The 23,207-nt window shown below is 34.4% G+C and overlaps 1 protein-coding gene and 1 long non-coding RNA gene across 2 annotated transcripts; both read left to right on the top strand.

Annotated features, from left to right (window-relative positions):
* The first annotated feature begins 404 nt into the window (after positions 1 to 404).
* On the top strand, positions 405 to 9,638 carry LOC130990348 (uncharacterized). Its single transcript, XM_057914568.1, has 10 exons — positions 405 to 704; positions 921 to 1,119; positions 3,029 to 3,263; positions 3,464 to 3,633; positions 4,547 to 4,689; positions 4,844 to 5,021; positions 5,127 to 5,706; positions 5,975 to 6,087; positions 7,199 to 7,442; positions 9,268 to 9,638. The coding sequence occupies exons 2-10, from the start codon at positions 929 to 931 to the stop codon at positions 9,493 to 9,495; spliced, it is 2,082 nt and encodes a 693-aa protein (XP_057770551.1). The 5' UTR covers positions 405 to 704; positions 921 to 928; the 3' UTR covers positions 9,496 to 9,638.
* Positions 9,639 to 19,453: 9,815 nt separating this feature from the next.
* On the top strand, positions 19,454 to 22,334 carry LOC130990347 (uncharacterized). Its single transcript, XR_009090938.1, has 4 exons — positions 19,454 to 19,765; positions 20,259 to 20,399; positions 21,021 to 21,094; positions 22,119 to 22,334. It is a non-coding gene; the product is annotated as an uncharacterized LOC130990347 (long non-coding RNA).
* The last annotated feature ends 873 nt before the right edge of the window (positions 22,335 to 23,207 follow it).

Here is a 23,207-nt window from a genome sequence, read left to right as displayed (position 1 = left end):
AAATTATACTCCCTTCGTCCCAGCTTTTAGTATCTAACTTTCCTTTTTTAGCCGTCCCACATTTTGTTATCCATTTTTATTTTTAGTAAAAGTAGGTGGGGCCCTTACTCCACTTTAATTATTTTAACTCTCACATAAAATGTGGGACCCTTATTCCACTCACAACACACCAATCACTTTATTAAAACTTATGCCGCTCTCAACTGGATACCAAAAACTGGGACGGAAGGAGTAAGAATTAAGTGGGATGTAGAATGACTTTTTGAATCTATATATGTTTGTAAGATTGAATTATAAGAATAATGGTATGGATATTTAGCCTGTCGATAAAAAAATTAATGCCTATGACCTGAGGTCCCTGGAGTTCATAATACAATAGGATAGAACTTCACAACACAAGTAATGCAATTTTGAGTCCTATCTGGCCCCACCAACTACCATACCTTACTTTCATCTTTCCCGTCATAATTCTCAATCCTCCGCCATTCCCCTCTTTATAATCCTTGATTTTGCTTTAATTCTTTGCCCAAAAGAGACCATTAAAGAGTTCTCCACCTCCGACCAGCCAGCCGAATGCTTGCAGTTGCTGCACCAGTCTCATTTAAATATGTAAAAACTCGAGGTTTTTAAAATGCGGATTAGAAAGTGAAAGTGACAATAATTCAGTCCGAAAATTTGGTTATCGTTTTCATCCTTTCCTAACTGTAAGTTGCTAACCCTTGCCAATTCATATTTATGTGTTTTTAGACAGGCTTTTTAATGGCTGAATTTTTTATCAGTGGCAATATAGTAGAGTGCCGTTAAGCAGATTTTACGGATTTCGTCTGGTTAATAGATATAACAGCTGCTCTTTGTTTAGGCATCTTTAATGGGTTTTAATTTTTTCTTAACCTAGTTGGCGCTAATATGTAATTGAGCAGGTGAAAAAATGGCCATGGTGAGCAAAACTCGAAATATGTTGGAGGGTCTAGTGAAAGAAGGGTCATTCAAGTGGCTGACTAAAAGGCAAAGTGTCTTCGATGAAGACATTGAGGATATGGAAAGGTCTCCGTCTGCCGGGAAAAACTGGCTCCCGGAGCTCTCCCTTACGGCAAATGTTGTCGTCCGCAGATGCTCCAAGTTAGTTCTCTGCACTGCCTGCTGATTATTTTTCCCTTTAAGCTGTATCTTTAGGTTTCCTGAAGTTTCTGAATGATATTTGTTATTCTTGCATGTTCAAGTTTTTGTCTTTTGCTTTTGCACCACGTATTGGCCTTCTGTTTCTAAATTCAAAGTGGCGACATGGAAAAGATTCATCGTCATAGAAGAAAGGGGAGTTATTAGATTGTCATGGACCTCAATTATGAGACCCTACAGTAGACATTGCATATCATTTATGATCTGAACAAAAAACTTGAACTAGTTCCTTAGTTTTTATCTTTAGTATTTATTCAGTGAAAAGTATAATACATAGAATCCTCATTAAGTACCTACGTTTCTAATGTGTACTTTGGATTTGTCCATTGAATTTATGTGACTTTGAGCATTTTTTGAGTGTTGATTTATACTGCAATTGTAATTGTATTAGTGTGCCGGTGGAAGTGCACAGATGTATGCAGTTGAGGCTCCCAAACAGACTGGTAGATTTGAACCTCGTTCCTACATGACCGACCGATGTGATCGAGTTCACGTACTTTGCCCTCTATTCCCATAGTTCAAATCTTTGACAACACGAAATACCATTGTTTATCTGACAACATAAAACAAAAACAAAATCTGTGCCCCTCCAACCATCTTTATCTATATCTATCCAAGGGATGGAAGACAGAGGCCTTTGGTGTCCCTCTAGTCAAGAATGATGGCCTTACAATCACTAGGCAATTGGCTTTTCCTTCATGCCTTTCTCCATTCATGGCTAGAAACCACACCAATCCATCCCGAACTTGGTGATTAAACTCTAATGCAATGAAGTGACGATACTATAGAGGAGGTCCTACGAAAAAATAGCTCAACATCAGGATGAGAAAAAGCTTATTACTTCTCGTTATTATACTTTTTCAATGAATAAAATGAAATGGGAATTTGGTGATGAATTTGAAAAATTAAAAGATCACGTAGTAGAATTTTTAAGTTGATTTGGGATTTTGTTGTATTAAGGAATAAGGTGACAAATTTTTAAAGATCCCGTGACACACACTCACGCACAAAGTTTATTTGGGAACTTGATGATCAGATGATGAATATGGTTAAGAGATGAATGCCACCGAGCTGAATTATGTGATTCCTTTTTCTTTTCCTAGTATCAAAACAACTTCATTTTGGGGCAATGCCTTTTTTACTAACATGTGTCTAAAACATACGCTGGCATCCGTCCATACATGTCACCTTTCTGTCGCCGGAATTGGAAATCAAACTCCGGGACATTTTGTTAGTTTTCAGATAGTTCGTGCCTTTGATTCTTTTTATCGATAGTTTACGACATTTTTGTTAAATGGCTACTAGTTTAGGATTTAAACTGTAATTTTCCCTAAAATAAATAATACTACGTTGTAAAAGGATCTTCAAAGAGTAAGAGATGAGGGCCATGAACCGAATAGCCAGACAACCTAATAGGTACAGGTTGGCCCAAAACCGAGCAAACCTGATTGATCCCTAGGCCCAGGGTTGTATCATCGTGGAGAGAGGCATACAGAGTTGGAGATAGCACTCGTTTATTGCTGAAGCAAGTTTTTTGTTTTCAACCGTAATAAATACTATATTTAAAACCCTTAATCATTGCTTGTTTACATCTATACTAAAATACAAATTGACCAGTGTTTTGTTTTCTGTCTACATTCAAGGAGAACATCCGCTTTTTTCTGAACTTATATGAACTTCAATTGAGTTAAAACACTCCTGCTGATTACCTTAAATTTAATTGAAATTATGCTATCGTGTAGTACATTTCTTTAGACCCCTTATTTTTAAATGAGAAAAATGAACAATTTCTTTTCTGCGTGCTTGCTGTAATATGCTTCAACACTTATTTGTTTTTGTACAAATAATGCAGAATCCTTGGCCTTTCTTTGTGCCAACTTCGAGAAAACTTTGATGCAGAGGCTTCTGATTTTTTAAAGCATCAATCAAGCTTTGCAAGGAACTTTTTGGAATATTGTTGCTTCTTGGCTCTTGCCTGGTCGATACATGTAAATGGTTATCTGGATGACAAGAAGTTTCGACGTCTCACATTTGATATGATGGTTGCTTGGGAGTTTCCTGAAACTTCCAGTGAACCATATCTACACGTACGTTTTTTACTGCTTCAGTAGCACCGCAGCAAGGTCACCTCTTAGTGAATACTGATTAATTTCAACTTCAGTACCTCATTATATTAAATTCTAATGAAAAAATTGGGCATCATTCAGGACACTGAAAATTGATTTTCACAAACTGAAAATTTGTCTGTCAACTTGTAATGTATTGCATGAACATTATTTTGTAACAGGTGGATGATGATGTCACAGTTGGAATTGAGGCTTTTTCTAGGATTGCTCCAGCAGTTCCTGTTGTTGCTGATGTGGTTGTAAGTGATAAAATTTTTGAAGTGCTTGCAGCTTCATCAAGTAATCGGCTTCATTTCTCAGTTTATGACAAGTACCTCATTCGGTTGGAAAGGTAATTCCTGCCTCTGACATTCTTCGTTGAATGTCTATTTCTAAGGGGAAAATTTTCTGCAAAGCCCAGCTCCTTTTTGCTTCTTGCTGGGCTGTATATACGAGTGCATGTTCCAAGCTAGATGTTCCTACTTTTGCCTATATATTTTGCAGCCCTGAAATATTTTCAGTGGATTTAACTTTGCAGTTGGTGTGAGCAGTGTTCATCGTTTTAAGCTTAAGAATAGTGCAACATATTAGGATGTGTTTGAGGCTTTGAAGTAGGTATTTCTGGTATGCCTTTTAGTTACTCGACCTTTACTTCCTTTTATCCAAGTAAACCAATTAAGGCTTTCGACAACATTGCTAAATCATAATCTTTGGACAAAAAACTAATGACCATGGGTTGTAGCCTATAGGCCAAGGTGTATGATTAAAGACCTTAAGTGAAATGTAACTTACTGTTATTACACATGTTCGTCTGGGATCCCATGACGTTGGAGGATCAGTACATGTTTGTAAGATTTAGAGTCAATTTCGCTCAAAAAGGCTGTGCACCATTAGTTTTAGGTAATTGATGGTTATAGCTGCCCTTGATGTTTCCTCTGACTGCTTTAATTTGGTGTGATCCTCGTACTTTGTTTGAATATATTTGAATTTTTTTCCAGTTTATGTGCTCTGATTAAATTTTCCACTTGTTCATCTTTCCAACATCTCGTGTCCTATCCTAGGATGGAGATAATGTATACTTGCAAGTTTGCAACTATGGTATCCAATGTTCCATTGGCGATAAAATTGTCCGCTTAAAATCAGGATTAATGGTTTTAAATACCTCTTATTCACCATCAAGGATTTTAAACATGTTATGTCAACTTTAAAGAAGTTGTGTGTTCTGTACTTAAATGTTCTAATTATCATTCTTACAAGTTTTTCAGGGCAATAAGAAGGTTTCAGTCCCAATCTGAGTCATCTCTCCTGTCCTCCATACGTTCTGGAAGACGGGAAAAAATCCTAGAAGTTGATGGAACTGTTACAACTCAGCCTGTTCTTGAGCATGTGGGTACTTCGATTTGGCCTGGTAAGTCAGTGTATTTCTTAACAACAGGTAGGAATTATGTTGATAACAACAGGTTGGAAATATGGTTGATTATGGGGTACGAAGAATTAGAAATATACTTAGCCTTAGGTGTATTATTTTTCTTAAATAGAGATGGCTATGTTTGACATTGCAGGCCGGTTGACTTTGACTGACCATGCTCTATACTTTGAAGCTCTTTGTGTTGTCTCTTATGATAAAGCAAAGTCATACGACCTTGCTGATGATTTGCAGCAAGTTGTTAAACCTGAGCTTACAGGGCCGTGGGGGACCAGGCTTTTTGACAAAGCGGTCTTCTATAAATCAAGTGTGCTGTAAGACAATGTTGCTTTTTTTATTTTTACCATTATACACCTGCTTGCTTCCTTGCTTTAGTTTTTTCTGGAGAGCTTATAGGTTCATTAGGAGTTCTGGTGCAGATCGGAACCTATTGTGGTGGAATTTCCAGAGCTCAAAGGTCACACACGTCGTGACTATTGGTTAGCTATTATTCGTGAGGTTCTCTATGCCCATAGATTTGTGTTGAAGTTCCGGATCAGTGGCCTTGAGCGAGACGAAGTGCTTCTGAAAGCCATATTTGGGATTATGCGAGTTCAAGCCCTTAAAGAAATGAGTTTCACACTCCCTCTTTGCTTCAGTTCTCTTCTAATGTTCAATGTGTGTGATCAGCTTCCACTTGGGGACCTGATTCTTGAAAAACTTGTGGACACATTGGCCAAGGGTAAGATGGATAAAAAGAATGCAGGAACACCTGGAAATGGGGTTTACTCAGGCTCTGCTTTATCTCTTGCTTCTAATTTGGGGTTTGTTATTGGGAAAAGTGTTGGATTGGTTAACGGCAGTGAACCAGTGGTTGGTGAAATTGCTGTTGGGGAGATGACGCCTTTGGAAAAAGCTGTTAAGCAAGCTAGAAGTAGCTATGAGAATGTAGTGCTTGCTCAAGCTACCGTTGATGGAGTTAAAGTTGATGGAATCGACACCAACTTAGCTGTGATGAAGGTATGGCATATTTAATACATTTCTTGTAATCTAATCCCATGGGATTTTGATGATTGGTAGAGGCTAGCTCTTTCCTGCTCACCGTTTTGATATCATGCTCTAAACGTGATATTAATTTTCTAAATGGCCTTGACTAGAAAAAGTTGTTAAGATTGAATAAATTACTTCGAAAATATTCCCAGGTCTCCCACCCATTTGATTGGTCTTATTTATCTGAAACACTCATATTCATGGGTCACTGTTTCTGAAGATGTACGTGAAACTGCAGGAAGTACTTTCTCCCTTGACAGAAATCTGGAATTGGCTTGTTTTCTTGTTCTCCTGGGAAGAACCTTCCAAATCTCTGGCCTTCTGTTTGGTCTTCACCGGTATTATCTGCAAGTGAGTACATGTTTTGTGCAACCATGACAGTTCAGATAAAAGATGTGTTGCCTCTCCTATAATATTCCTTCTACATTTCTCATGATTCAAACAAAATAACTCCTGAACTTTTTTCAAAGTCAAGTCCTAAAAAGTAATATTTCGACATATTCACCTGATTGAGAGAATACTAATATTTGATTTTATTATAATATTATTATTTCAAAATATTTGTTTGGAAACCCAAGATTAGCCTGAAAGGAATAGCATTCTCCTGTCACGTTTTTAGTGTTGCTAGATATTTCTTAAAGATGGGTTAAGTCCACACTTTCAGGAGAGATGGTGGATGGTTAAACTATAACATCTCTAAGAGGTTTTGTTGTACTTTATCATAAGAGTCATTATTTTTTCTCTCTTTAATTAAATGCTGGCTAATTCATATGTAAATCCATATCATATACTCCCTCCGTCCCAATAGGCCACAAGGCCTTGGCACGGATGTTAAAAATGAATAGTTTATAATAAAATAGGTGAGAGAACGTAACTTTTTTTTAGGATATATTTCTAAAAAAAGTAGGAAAGAGAATGGAAGATAGTATTATTTTTTTAAGTGAAAAAAGAGATAATTATTTGTGGTAAATAATGAGTTATGTCTTATGTGGGGTGTTTGTTATGTATTGATTTTCCATTTTAGGAAGTAGCCTATTGAAATCGGAAATCCAAATAAGGAAATGTGGCCTATTGAATTGAAACGGAGGGAGTAGTAAATTTCATGTAAGGTTCTTGTAAAGGATAAATTCTGTAATGCTCTCCTTATTTTTCCTTGCAAGGTATACTAGTTTGAAGGTCTTATGGTGCTAATTGTAAGTGAAAAAAACAAGAATTATGTTTTCCTCTAACTGCAGTCGTTCAATTTGATCACTTATAAGGATAAGTTATATTCCAGAATAATTGGCATGTAAAATCTTGTAGAACAATGTTCAATCATGACCAGGTGTCAATTATGTAGATGCTTCTGCTTATGAAATGGTCGACTCTTAAGAACTAAGCTTCTTACTGTGCATTTACATCGAATAGTATGCAAGTAGAAGGATAATCCCCTATTAAGATGCTTCCTACTCTTTGTTTGCAGAGGGTGGATGAGCTATGCTTTTGCAACACTGTTCATCTTTTTTGCAGTATTCATGTTGCTTACACGTTATTTTGGGCAAGGAATGCCTGTTGATGAACTGAAGGTAACAGCTCCACCTACGATGAATACTATGGAGCAGCTTCTGGCTGTGCAAAATAGCATATCCCAAGCTGAAGAGCTAATACAGGATGGAAATATACTTCTTTTAAAATGCCGTGCCTTACTACTGTCCATTTACCCACAGGTATTTTGTGGTCGTGTGTTTATTCTCCTGAATCTTTTTGTCATTGAAGACTGATATTAAATAGTACTCCCTCAGTCCACGAAAAATGGGGCACTTACCCTTTTAGTACATGGGCCCATATCTTTTCCTTATATTTCTTCCTTACAAATATCTCTTATTTACAAAAAAAACCACCCCACATTCAATCTCAACCACTCATTTCATACAATGGTGGGACCCTTTCTCCACTACATAAAAAACACCACCATTTTATTAAAACCTGTGCCCAAAAAATGTGCCCCATTTTTCATGGACGGAAGGAGTACTATTATTTGAACTAATTTGAAACCACAACTTCATTTCTCTTTATTTTAACTTCTTGTTTGAAACCAGAACTGCCTGAGCAATTACCAGCTTAGATATAGATAACTGGTCCAAATCTTTTAAAGCTAACGGGCTGACACTTATTGACCGAAATAAGCTGCTGAGGCAAAGGAAACTTTCAAGACGCAAATATAAATATTAATGCTCCATGTCTGATGAATAGCATGGCATGGGCTTTTAGGTGATGCTAGAATGTTCGTAACATGAAGTGAGCTTAGAAGACAAGATGGTAGAAATTACTCTCTTTTGGTTACTTCAAGAAGGTTTACTCGCAATTATTTTCTGCACAAACTCTAGAAAGCAGATCTAATCTGAAGTTTTGGAAAATCTTTTCATTGTGGAAAAGAAATGAAATTAGAAAAAAGGACATGGTGGATGGTAGTCCTTAAATTTCATCTAATCTACAAATTGTAGTCACTAGTTTGATGGATGATGGCGAAGCTTATTCATATTCTTTTGAATGAGTTCAGAATCTTCTTGGCATTCATTTTTTTTTGCACTTGGTGCATTGATATGTTTATTAGTTTTTTCTCCTCATTCTAGAGACTTTATTTCAGAGGAATTGTGGAGTTTGGTTTGCTTGCATAGGAATCTTTCATTGTTTTATTGTCCGTAGGGAATGAGTAAACTCTGTGTTGTTTTACATAAACGAAGGAAAGGGAAGAAAAAACCTCCTTTTGTTCTTTCATGTTGTGTCAAATTATTAAATAAAATACTGCTTCTATCACAATTCCTCTAGAGTTAGGATCTTTTATAGTTATAGAGGAAGGATTACTTAAACCTATAACCAGTTTTAGTTACCTTGGCCTACGATCTGATTTACTCTAGTTTCAATATGTTATTCATCTCTTCCTTCTCAAAACTTAGGAGGAATTAAGGTGGAAGAATTTCCTTGCGACACTACTTGGCCTCCTTTTCCTTGCTGCCAAACAAGAAGATGAGAGACCTTTGCCATGTTCTCTTTCCTTTTTCTCGCCAAAGTCTGCAAGGCAAATATGTGTCTTACTGTTGCCTTGTTAACTTTAAATTGCAACACAAGCTTCAAGTCACTTTCCTATGTCAAAGACAATCCCTAGAAATCTAGAATAACACTGATAAACGCTGAACTGCAGTAGGAATGCTGTTAGAAGGGTTAGTTTCAGTCAGCCTCAGTCATAGAACGATAAAGGATGAGCTTTTAGATGAAGAGTTGAAAGTGATGATTTTAGGTTACTGGTGCCGTGGAAATTAAAACCTGAAGATGAAAAAATCTCAGTTTTCATGAAAAGTTGTCTTATTATGTAGAGAAAAAAAATCGATTTCCTGTTATTTTTTCTATTTAGAAAACACAAGATTAAACATGGGATGGATGGAGCCTGGCATTGCTATCATATTTATGGCTATATTCTTGAATTTTACATGTTTGGAAGATTCTTCAATTGTTTATGCTCCATCACCTTCTAAATATATATGCAATGTTCAGGCTACTGAGAGAGTCGCTATCGCATTTCTGGTTCTGGCCTTGCTTCTTGCTCTTCTACCGGTTCGATATATTTTCTTGTTGGCTTTCTTGGAGATGTTTACCAGATATTCACCGCTGAGAAGATCGAGCACGGAAAGATGGATGAGAAGGTTAAGGGATTGGTGGTTTAGCATACCTGCAGCCCCGGTAATTCTGAAACGAGTCAACCAAGACAAGAAAAAACGGTGATGTAAAATATTATATTTGGTCTACTTCTGCTTCATAAACTTTTTCTTGAGTATATCATACGAATGTAAATGTGTAATGGTGAATGTTGATAATAATGTATATTTATATATGCACGTATATAGTCTCTCATTTTATTTTATCAATTTTTGGGTTGGTTTACATGAGTCACTTGATGCGGGAACTGTTGCCAAGCTCCCAAATTGCACTACGTATACACCATAAGTTGGTAAAGGAATGTCGACTGAGAATAAGATGATAAACAGTGTTATGATCTTGTGTAAATAATGTAGTAGAACTGTGAACTTTTTCACGTTGTCTCGTTTTTGCGGCGGGTGATAAAATATCTTAGAACAAGGTAGGTAATCTATATATCTATATCGTGTACAAATTATTTATTTATTTATTTATATAACAATTTAATAATATACGATTTGAACTTTTACGAGCCAAAATTATTATATTAAATGACGGCTATTAATTTAGTTTTATTATGCTTTAGTGTAATCATAGCTCGTGCATCGCACGGGAGAGCGTACTAGTTATATATAAAGCAGTAGTTTCAACGGTAATATTTCCCACCAATTTTTTTACAGTTTTTTCTTCCAATATTTTAGGTGAGATTTAAATATACGTGTGTTTCCCTATGATAAAGGAACAATTTCATCTTTCTTCCAAATCTTCTTGGCCAAGAGACATAATTTCTCCAGAAATTAACCAACAAAATTTTTTGAACTGAAAGAGGAAGAATGATAATTTATCCAGGAGTCAATCAACAAAAAAATCTGAAAAAAAAAAAATCTTAACTGAAATAGGAAGAGATATAATTTCTGCAGAAATCAATCCACAAAGAATCTGAAATCAGCAAAATTTAGAAGGGAAGGATCAGAGATGAACTGCGAGGCTAGGTTTGGGAGCAACACATTTGGTGTAGGGTAGTAATCTGAATTTTTCGAAAGGGATTTTGGTGAATCGAGTAGAGAGAGAACAAGAATTAGAAAGAGGGATAAATAAGGAGGTGGGGGCTGGACGGCTTTGCTGTTCGGCCAAGAAATGGAAGCACGGCGAAGGCGGCGATCCAATTGGCTGTCATTGGCGGATAGAGATCTTGGCGGCGTTGGTACAGCGGCGCCACGTATTATGTGCAGTCAGCCAGATTTATTTCGAGAAAAGGTGTAGAGATTTTGAGAGAGAAGATGGAGAGCAACAATGGCAGCTGAGTCGCGGCGGCGAGTGGTCGCCGGATTTGAAGGGGGAGGAAATAGATGGAGCAGGGTTTAGGGATCTAGCGTGACTTGGGAGAGACGACTGAATTGTTTAAGCATTAAGCATTAATAAATGGAGTTTTGCATATGGGCTGAAAGTGAAATTGTTGGGCTCATTTTAGGCCTTAATCTATACTATATTAAAACAGCAGTTTTCAATTCGAAATTGATTTCAAATCAATTTGAAATTGATTTGAATGGCAATTTTGATAATACTTTTAATAGGAAGGTTAAAAAAAAATTATTAACACCACTAACTCATTTCACACGTTCACACTAATTCAACAAAATATATTAATTACTTAGAAAACACTATTCAAATATATTTATTCAATTTGATTTTCTTTTAAATTCATCAACTTTAATTTATAAAAAAATATTCAATATGGATGTTAAATTAAAGATAATGACGATATCTTTAATTTGATGTAAAAATTATAAAAAACAAATTTAAAATCAATAAGTTATTATAGTTTAAAGTCACCAAATAATTTTTTTCTCTCTCCTCTCTCTTCTCTCCTCTATCATCTCCTCTCTCATTTCTCATTTTTTAAAATTCACGGTTCTTTCATTCCTTTTTCCATATTTTTTTATCTTATTTTTTATGTTTTTACTATAGATCAGTATTTTTTATATTTTACTATTTATATTTTTATTATATCAGTTTAATGCAATTACAATGATGAAACTTATATTTGTTCATTTTAGAAATCTTTAGCTTAAAAATATTTTTTTAAAGGTCAACTTTATATTAATATAAATTTGTAGATAAATAACTAATATATAGTATATCTTAAAAATCGAATTTTTAAGCTTCAAAATTACTCATTGGAAAATCAGTAATTAGAGAACCATTATCGATTTTCTTTAAAAATAAAAAATAAAAGTAAATTGAAGAGTTTAATTTTTTTAGTAGCACATTTATTTAAATTTACTGAAATTGTATACATTTTATTTTGGAAAATGAACGACACATATCTCATGTTAAACCCTTTATTTTTTCACTTTCCAATTGAAAAAAAAAATGTATACATTGTAACTTTATTTTAAAATTTGAGCATAAACAAAATGACCTCATAAATATGCATTCGAAAACTATATTAAACTACAGTTATACTATATGTAAATAAATAGTTTTGTACATCTTAGAATATTATATGATCCATAATGATACTCCTTATCATCTATACTTGCTTTTGACATTTCATAATTTATTTATTTATAAATTTATACACATTATCAATTAAATCAATTAATTGCTATTTCAATAATTGAAAATTCGAATGTTTTCAGATTGATATTTTTATTGAGATTATATTGTGAATAATTTATTTTTTATTGAGATAATTTATGTTTATATTTACTTATATATATATATATTATGTTTAACATTTTTATTTATTTATTTAAATTATCATTCAATTTCGATGATGGTCGTGCATCGCACGAGCGGGCACATACTAGTTTAAATATGAAAATGAATATTTTTATAGTTGTGAATAGGGTTGTAATCGAATCGAAGCGAATATCACCATATTCGATTCGTATTCGTGAAATTATACTAATATTCGATTCGTGATTCGATTTCGAATATTAAATACGATTCGATATTCGATTCGTTGTTATGTACGAATTATTCGATTCGATTCGAGTATTCGATTCGTTTTATGAAATTTTCTTAATTTTCTTACGAATATTCGATTTGAATATTCGATTCGAGTATTCGACTTGTATTCTATATCATTCGATTCGAAAATATTCGATTCGAAATTCTGAAGAAAAAAAAACAGTAGATAAGGCGTGTGATGGCGACTGGCGGCAGGCGACGAGCCTAGTAGACGGAGACGGTAGCAACAGTCGGAGAGGGCGACGCCGCGGCGAGGTGCTGGCGACTGGCGGAGAGGGCGACGAGCGACGCTAGCAGATGGAGACAGCAGCAGCACTGCAGCAGACGGAGAGGGATACGCAGCTGCGCGGCGACGCGGCGTGAGTGGAGAAGAGAAGAGGAAGTGCGTGGAGAAGAGATCACGCGGAGAAGAGAAGAGGAAGTGCGTGGAGAAGAGAAGAGGAAGCTCAGGCAGGCCGCTAGAGGAAGGATGTTTCAGATCTGGAAATGGAGGCGCGCTTAGTTAGAAATGAATTAGGGTTAGAATTGTTTATACTATTTTTTGGAATCTAGTGTTCTAGTTGTCACAACCTTTTTTGCAATAAATTACTAATCATATGCGTATGTGTATAAATATATATAACTAATTTTCTTAATGCTGGTGTCATGGACTAGTTTCGAAATCTTGAGATATATATACATCTATAAATTCTAGCGTGAAGAAATCAATGAGCTTGCTATAATTTTTTTTTATTATGTGAATCGAATTTAATTAAGTAATGGAAGGTTAAAAAATTAGATATTACAAAAATTATAATTAAAATGTTAATATTCTATATATATATATATATACTATAGTATATATATACAATTAGGATTAGAATTAGATATTATAAAATTACAATTAAATATTAAATATATTATATATTATATATCGAATCGAATATCATAATTTCATATACGTATTTGAATAATGATCGAATCGAATCGAATATTTGTTATCGAATACGAATCGAATAATTTCGAATACGAATAGGGCAATTTCGAATCGAATCTCGAATCGAGCAAAAATATTCGATTCATTTACAACCCTAGTTGTGAATATAGATTTTGATCATTTCATTATTTTTTAATGCAACTAAAGTGGGGATGAGATTTATTTTAGAATATTTTAATTTAAGTAATATAATTTGTAAAAGTTGAATTTGTATTACTTTTAATATAAATTTGGAGACAAATTGTTATTAATATATCTAGAAAATAGAATTTGTTATATAATTTAATTTGTAGTTATGTTTGCTTACAAATTTTTTATTTAATTATTTAAACATATTTCCTATTATATTATCTCAATTAAATTTAATATTAGATTGATATATATACGTGTATATATATATATATATATATATATATATATATATAAAGTTAAATATGTATATACATATATATATTAAAAATGAAACTTTAAATATGCTTTACATTTATAATTTTTGTTCAAAAATTTCACTAGAATAATAAATTTTGATATAAAGTTGGAGAACATATATAATATAATAGCTATTTTATGATTAGTTACGTACATATGAACTAAAATAGATAACTATTGTAGAATGTCAGATTGAAATTAAATAGATTACTATTATATGGCAATAATTGATTTATACATATAAAAAATCTCAAATTATGATATCGTCATCGTTATTTTATTTTTTCTTTATAACTTAATTGTTACCACATGACACTCATTGAGTTCATAACATTGTTACTATACACTACTTTAAATAAAATAATATTTAAATTAGCATAAATAAATTTTTATTATCAATCAATTTAACGGATAAATGATATTCCCTTTGTTCCACAATTTAGTATTTATATTTCCATTTTAAAAGTTCCTCAATTAGTATCCCTTTCTATATTTAGTACTCCATACAACCCTATAAAATGTGGGCATCTTACTCTACTTTAATCACTTTAACACTTTCATAAAAAATGAGATTCTTAGTCCATTCACAACACACTCAACCACTTTATTGAAATTCATGTTAAAAATAATGAATATTAAATTAGGGGACATAGAGAATAACACGTTGACACTAATTTTTTTTTTCACAATATAAAATATTTTTCGGGCCGTGCATCGCACGGGAGGATGTACTAGTATAATATAAAAGATGAGTTTTTTTACCTCCAATTTTTCTCTCTTCTCATATTTTTTTCCCTCCAAATTTTATATCTTATTTTTTCTATTTTAATTCTTTTTGAAAAATTATTGATTTCGATCCATGAAAAAAAAATACTCAATATGGATGTTAATTTAAAGATTATAAAAGATCTTTAATTTCATATAAAAATTATAAAAAATAAATTTTGAATTAATAAGTTATGATCATTTAAAATGTCAAAATTAATTTTTGTTCACCCTTATTTATCTCTAATATTGAACATCATACCCCTTTTCATTTTATTTCTGTTTATTGGTGAAAAAATTAAATAGATGTCATTTTTTCCCTTTCAAAAAACTTTACATAATAGTTTAATTATAATTATTTTAAATTTAAATATTTTTAAATTACAGTAGTTTGTAATGTAGTTAAAGAGAAGAAAATTTGTATTAATTCTAATATGAATTTATAAATAAAAAATTTGTTATGTATCTTAAAACTAGATTTTAGAAAATTTGTATTAATTTTGATATTTTTACATAATTTAAAAATTTGAAAATAAATAAATATATTGTGGTCCGTGCATTGCACGGGAGGCGCGTACTAGTTTGAGGAAGATGGGACAGAAAAAGTAAGAGAGAGAAAATAGAGCAACTTTTTCCTTTGATTAATGAGAACCCTTACCCCAAAATATTCAACAAAGTCATACAATAGAGGTGTCACAGTTGGAAGGCTTATATGTTCTTTGATTCATTTGTTGACTTTGATAACTTTGCAGGGGCATTGCTCACGAAACTGTTAAGCTCCACGATCGAACCATTGCTTCCTTCCACTTGAACCATATGTTGGTTATCCTTGACATCATCTAATGATACGCAGCGGAATATACATTCAAGGATTAGATCTAGATTTACAAATGCATCATGTGTAGAGATAGGCACACAACGAAAAGAATAACTTACTCATTGTATGGTAAGCGTGCGTCTCGATCTTGCCGTGAATCCACTACTAAGGTATCCACGTGTATGTCGATTCGATGCAGAAACAATTCCAAGTGCACGACTCAATCTTCGACAGCTAGGAAATCTCCGATTGAAACTATAATGCTCTCTTAGTGTTTGCAAGCAAAAGCTGCTTCCTTGTAAGACCAAACTCCTACTTATAAGCCAAAAGTATTGGCTTACCTTGTAAGCCAAAGAGTTGGCTTCTCTTATAAGCCAAAGAGTTGTCTTACTAGGGAAGCCAATCCTACTCCAATTAATAGGTCCAATAGTCCAACTAGTTCCCAATTAATTAAGTGTTATTAGAATATATCAAATATATCCTAATCTAGTCCATAATATCTTTCAATCTCCCACTTGGACTAGCATTACATTAAACACCAAGCACTATCCTTGCACCCTTGAGCGAATCAACAATACACATAAAGTGTGACCCTTTAGGCCTCCATTATCGACGATAATCAAATTAAAGTCTACATAAAACTCCTAGACTGCGTTGTGTAGCGAACTCGATATATGAAGAACGTTTACGTGGATTCTGTAAACAAACCTTTATATGAAGTTTATGTAATATCCCTTCATTCACGAACCACTCGATTGAGCCTAGGATCTGCCATGTGTCTATCCCAATAGCTCAATCATTTTATCTCATCTTTATTAAATGACCCTTTCGATCATATTCAATTATTCCAATTGAATATATCTTTGCATTGGCCAATGACTAACGGTCAAATAATATAGAGAATTTGAAGTGTTCTCTCGAAATTCAAATCGAGGAATGAATCATATTCTTGGCTCAACTACCATTTCCATTTGCCTCATGATGTACCCAACACAAGCCGTATCTACCCCTTTGATGGAGTGCAAGCATTGTACTTGGTCAAAGCACACCACTCAACAAACAAAATGAGTATTGACCTCAAGTCAAAGGACTATTACATACTCCATACACTATTAAATCATAGACACTAGAACAAATGATTTAATAGCAGGGTATACCAATATATACTCTCCAAAATATCCATGTGTCCATCACGAGAATCAAATTACTCGTAGTTGTGAGATCAACTACATTCTCTAAGAATATGATGCAGACCACATGCTAACCTATCGCATGTCATCAATATCCCATTCTTGATGACCATTGGTTAGGGCATCTTTAGAATTACACTCAAACCATTAATGTCTCACATCATTAATAGTAGTGATAATTCAAGGGAACAAATAAAAGAATAAAGTCAAACAATAAAACCAAATATTCTAATAAATGCACTAGCCCATGAAATCAAATAACATATATAAATGTGATCAGGTAAGAATGTCTCAATTCAAATTGTTTCTAAGACATTCAAACCAAAACTCCCACTAAATCAAAGCCAACTTCCAACATGTCTAACACCCAAGCTCTCAAAATGTTTGTTGTGTTTGCTATACACAACGGCTTGGTGAAAGGATCGACTAAGTTATCATCAGTGGGTACTCTTTCTAATTTCACATCGCCTCTTTCAATTATTTCTCTGATCAGATGAAATTTGCCCGTCATGCTAAGCGCATATGCCACATCTGGCCTAGTAGATGTCATGGTATACATTATCGATCCTATAGCAGAAGCATATGAGATCCTTTTCATGTATTCAATCTCTTGGTCACTAGAAGGGAAACCCTTCTTAGACAAGATTATACCATGTCCCATAGGAAGAAATCCTTTCTTAGAATTTTCCATTGAGAAGCGCTTTAGCAATTTGTCTATGTAGGTGGATTGTGATAATCCCAACAATCTATTAGGTCTATCCTGATAGATCTTTATCCCAAGGATATAGGAAGCATCACCCAGGTCCTTCATCATGAAGGAGCTAGCCAACCAATCTTTCACGGATTGCATCATGTAACGATCACTACCCATAATCAAAATGTCATCAACATATATGATAAGGTAGACAATGTTTCCATTTTTGCGTTTATTATAAACACATGGATCCTCTTTGCTTCTGACAAAATCAAACAATTTGATAGCTCTGTCAAAGCAAATATTCCAACTCCTAGAAGCTTGCTTAAGTCCATAAATGGACTTCTTTAGCCAACATACTGCATTCGGCCTTTCTTTGGATACAAAACCTTCAGGTTGAGTCATATAGACTTCCTCTTCAAGTTCTCCATTGAGAAACGCGGTTTTGACATCCATTTGCCAAATGTCAAAGTTATAATATGCAGCTATAGCAAGTAAAATCCTAATGGACTTGATCTTTGCAACTGGTGAAAAGGTTTCGTCATAATCAATGCCCTCGCGTTGACTATAACCCTTTGCCACCAACCTAGCCTTGTAGGTTCGTACTATGCCATCTGCATCTCTCTTCTTTTTGAAGATCCATTTGCAGCCTATGGGATATTTCCCATCTGGCAAATCAACTAGTTCCCAGACTAGATTGAAGTACATCGAGTCCATTTCGGAAATTAAGGCTTCAAGCCACTTCTCCGAGTCGGTGTCCGACACCGCTTCGGTATAGGTCTTAGGTTCATCATCATCTGGATCAACTCCATCATCTTGGTTCTCAACCAATAGATTAAGTCTTTCAGGTGCTCGACGATTCCTACGAGGTCTATGGAGTTGTTCTTGCGTTTGTTCGAGTTGTATATTCTGAATGCGAGCAGGTTCCTCTGTGTTGAACGTTTCAACAGTTTCGGAATTTTCAGGGACATCCTCAAGATTTTCTTGAGGTGGTGGTGACACAACTATTGTATCATCATGTCTTTGATGTATCTCATTGTCTTGAGGCGTCTCTCTAAGAGATATTCCCCTTCCCAATAGATCATCAAATACTCCCACTGAATTCTTGTCCACGCCATTAGACAAGTTTTCATCCTCTATGTTATTTTGCGGTTCTTGAATTTCTTCAAGTTCTATCGTATTGTGACCTTGTTCCTTAGAGACAAAGGTGTCTTCCAGAAACGTCACATTCCGGGAAACAATCACCTTGTGATCACCGGGAACGTAGAAATAATATCCAATTGTTTCCTTAGGATATCCCACAAAATAACATTTCTCACTTTTATATTCCAACTTATCAGTCATCATTTTCTTAACAAAAGCTGGACATCCCCAGGTCCGCATATGGTTAAGACTTGCATTTTTGCCACACCATAACTCATATGGTGTTTTCTCAACTGATTTAGAAGGAACTCTATTCAGAATATAAACAGCGGTCTATAAGGCATGACCCCAAAGGAATAAAGGGAGACTTGCAAAACTCATCATGGATCGAACCATATCTAATAAAGTTTGATTCCTCCTTTCGGATACCCCATTCATTTGAGGTGTCCCCGAAGGAGTCCAGTCTGACCGAATTCCATGTGATTTTAAGTAATCAAGAAACTCGTGGCTTAAGTATTCTCCTCCTCAATCCGATCGAAGAGCCTTGATACTTTTCCCAAGTTGCTTCTCGACTTCTAACTTAAACTCCTTAAATTTCTCAAAGGCCTCAGATTTGTGCTTCATGAGATACACATATCCATACCTCGAAAAATCATCAGTAAAAGTTATGAAGTACGAATATCCACCTCTTGCTTCTGTTGGGAACGGTCACTACTACAAAAATGCACATACATAACACTTCATACATAACGGTTTTTTTAAAAAACCGTTATGTATGAGCGCATTTTTGGAATAGATAACGGTTTTTACAAAAAACCGTTATCTATGTACTGTTGTCCATACACTTAGGTATCGGTTTGAGTTAAACCGTTATGTTTGTGCGTTATCTATTAGTTACATACATAACGGTACTACAAAACCGTTAAGCCGACCGTTATCTATGATCATCTTTTTATAACGGTTGTTTTAACCGTTATATATGAGCGTCTCAAGACCGTTATGTATTATTTTTTATATTTATTTTTAACTTTAATAATATTATAAAAAATTAAAATCCTAATTTCCTAATACACACTAGCGAACCCACAGTCTCCTTCTTCTCTAAAGTTTGAAACGGTACCCCTCTCTCTCGCCATTCTCTGTCGACTCCGGTGAGCGGCCGCCCTGAATCGCAGCCTCCCTCTGGCGCGACGAGGTCGGCCCCTGTTCTTCCTCCTCCTCTCCTTCCCTTTTGTGCCCTATTTTTTCCCCAAGAACAAAATCCTCAATTTCTAGGGTTTTCAGCCTCCCTTTCCTCTCTGAATTTCGCCCCTCCGGCGAATCCCGCCACTACCACCGCCGCCTCGCACAGCTGCTCCCTGCCTCAGGTAACACCTTTTTTCTCTCTCTCTCTCTCAAGATCTATTTCTCTCTCCTTCTCTCAGTTCTCCATCTCGATCTCCATCTTTCCTGTTCGCGGCGGCCGCTGCGAGCCGCGGCGGCGCATGCAGCGCTGACGGTCGTCGCCGCCTCTGCTCTCCTCTCTCTCCCCTCATTCTCTTTAATTTCAGATTTGGTTTTCACTAATTTTATTTTTAATTTTTAGTTTTACTATTTTTTATTGTTAAATGTTGTGAAAAATGCTTAGCTTTTTAACTCAAATGATGTTTTTATGAGCTATTATCTTCTGAACCATCACCACTTATCTATTGTTTAATTTAATCTCTAAATTTTGGAATAATTACTCGTTGCTGATGCCATCTTGGGAATTGATGTGAATAATTTCGTATGGTGTTCTACTACTTCTTCTGTTTGTGTGTGTTTTTTGCTATCAAGATTCAGTTTTCTTCAGCAAGTGTTCAGACTATTCTCATCTTGCAGGGAGAGCTTGCACTCGCATTTGGTGAATTGTTGAGGAAACTCTGGTCTTCTGGTCGAACTCCAGTTGCACCTCGTGTATTTAAGGGGAAACTTGCCCGTTTTGGTCCCCAGTTTAGTGGTTATAATCAGCATGATTCACAGGTTAGTTTCAATCTAAATGTTAGATTAAGATATATTGTCATTCATTTAAATATAAGAAGAAATATAGATACTATATATTCTTGTGTTAGTTTATCAGGAACATGAATTTCATCAATCAATTATCTGATAATAGAATTTGATTAAAAGCTAAGAGCAGTCCCTTAGAGTATGTGATGACATTATTAATATTCTTTTATGCCTGACATACTATCGTAAACTTTCCTTCTTGACATTATCATATCCCTCCAACCGGAGTTCTTCTAATGGAGCTTTCCAACCATCATTGGTGCTAGTTTTGTTCTACTATCGTATTTGTAATTTTGTATTTGTATTCGCTTTGGAAAATAAATACGCCTTGGTAGAGATGGTAAGTGGATGTCTGAGATGGTAAAGAAATGTACAAGCTTCGTATATTCTTGTTTTTGAAGCAGGTGACTATTGATGTATACATTGTAAATTTACTGCAGTGCAGGTATTGTTAATATTGTTTTTGAAGATAGGCCTTTGACTTATCCAGATAGTACTTGTATTAATACAGTTAACTAATTGGCAGATGCTCTTGTGTATTAACATAATCTCTCTTTCATAGTTAAATATGCTTATTTAGCTTCATGTTTTCAGCCCATGCATCCAAGAAAGGATAGTTGGCATCAGGCTGAAGTTTGGAAGCAAGGATCAATGTTAGTGACGAGAAGGTAATGACATGTGCTTTGTTTTTTTATCTATATAATGGTGCCAGAAGTGGCTTAACTGCTATTGTTATCATGTATATATGTGATTCTCTACGATTGATAATTAAATTCAAGATCTAGTCATATCTACAAGTTAAATCTAGATAAGGTAAGATAGTCCACCGTAATATTGATGTTGAATATGAAAAGTGAGGTTAGCTCAATTGAGATTGTCTCCTTCTAGTTGTGTGGTATGGCTGCAGGAAAAGTAATGGATATGTAGGTATGCTGGAATTTGGCTAAATATCTACCTGGTTGTGGCAATTGAGCTTTTGCTGGTATCATTGAGAACTATGATGATGATGGAGATACAAAATTCTCGAAATACCTACTTAATAGTTTAAGGATACAGGGGACATCATTATGATTAAAAGCTAATATTCAATTATGGCTCCAGATACATGAGTGTATTCATTGTTATCTTTTCACATTCCTTCATGACTTTTTCCCCTCTCATAACAAATTGTTGTTTCATTTTTAAATACACTGCATTATTGGAAGCCTATAGTAATTTTCTGCTTCTTCATTCACTTTAGATGTTTGTCCCAAGTTCCAATCCGTTTCTTCCTATAATTGTTTAACTACATTTTGTGGGTCCATACTTTCTCTCTTGTTATTAGAGAATCTAGTAAAGTTTTGTCTTTAAATAAATTTTATCAGTTTGGAATATGAGCATATATGGGTACTTTTATTTATTTTTAATTGGACCGTACTTCTTTTTGTGATGATATAATGAAAGTACACTTCAATTTATGTCTAAATGTAAACTTAATTGATGTTCTAATACTGGGTTTAATTATCCAATATTCTTTACTTTTATATCACTATGTATGTAGTTGGTTGATAATGGCAATCCTAAAAGCTCTCTCGATTCTTTCTCTATCCCTGACTATTGTTCAGGTTGAGTTTATTTTGTGCGTGTGGTTAGCTTGTGATATGAATATGGCTGAGTATTTGACAAGTGGTGTATGTGTTTGTATATTATCAGGGGATGTTACTTCCTAGAAGGGACGAAGATCAAGATGGAGATGAGCTTGAAGGAAGCGTTGGAAACTTGGAGAGGTCGATGAGGACTTTGTCGGAGTGGATAAGCTGGGAAGTGAATCGAAATATGTAATGATCATATATACTTAATACTTGGTTCATTCGGATGACAATGTATGAATATTTTGCATGCTATATAGTATTGTTGTTGTTGATTTTATCATTTTTTTTGTTTTAATAAAGTTATTTATTTATTTCTTGAGATAAATAACATAAAAATTGAGAAAAAATATTAAATATTAAAGATAACGGTTAAAATCGTTATAAAAAGTACAAAAAGTGTTAACTATGATGGAAAAAAATAAATATATATTTAATACATAACGGTATGAACCGTTATGTATTTCTTACAAAGATAACGGTATAAATCGTTATAAAAAGTAGAAAAAACTGTTAACTATGATAAAAAAAATTAAAAAAAATTCTAATACATAACGGAAAAATCATTAATACATAACGGCAGAAACCGTTATGTATAACTGTTAAAGATAACGGTAATATACCGTTACGTATGAGCGCATCGTACCGTTATCTATACTACTATACATAACGGTTTTATTACCGTTATGTATGAGCGCATCATAGATATCACCACTATACTTATCGGTTTTTTGGGGTCATAGATAACGGATAAAATCCGTTATCTATGAGCGTTTTTGTAGTAGTGGGTCCACACACATCTGTGTGAATCAATTCTAGCAAGTCTTTGGCTCGTAACCCCTTCCCAGAAAAAGGTTTCTTAGTCATCTTACCTTTGAAACAGGATTCACAAGCACCATATGACTCAAGGTCAAATGATTTGAGATAGTCTAACTTTCTCAATCTCGCTATCCTGTTCTCATTGATATGACCAAGTCTACAATGCCAAAGATAGGTAGTATTATTCGCATTACTCAGCTTAGGTCGTTTATTTTGTACATTGAGAATACTCCTTTCACATTCAAGATAATATAAACCATTCAAAAGAGAGGCACTTCCATAAAACAATCCATTAAGGGAAAACGAGCATCGACTGTTTCCAAAATGGAAGGAA

Source organism: Salvia miltiorrhiza, chromosome 6 (assembly GCF_028751815.1).
Source record: "Salvia miltiorrhiza cultivar Shanhuang (shh) chromosome 6, IMPLAD_Smil_shh, whole genome shotgun sequence".
Lineage (NCBI taxonomy): Eukaryota > Viridiplantae > Streptophyta > Magnoliopsida > Lamiales > Lamiaceae > Salvia > Salvia miltiorrhiza.
The sequence above is the reverse complement of the archived record's forward strand: the minus strand, read 5'-3'. Positions and strand labels throughout refer to the sequence as shown.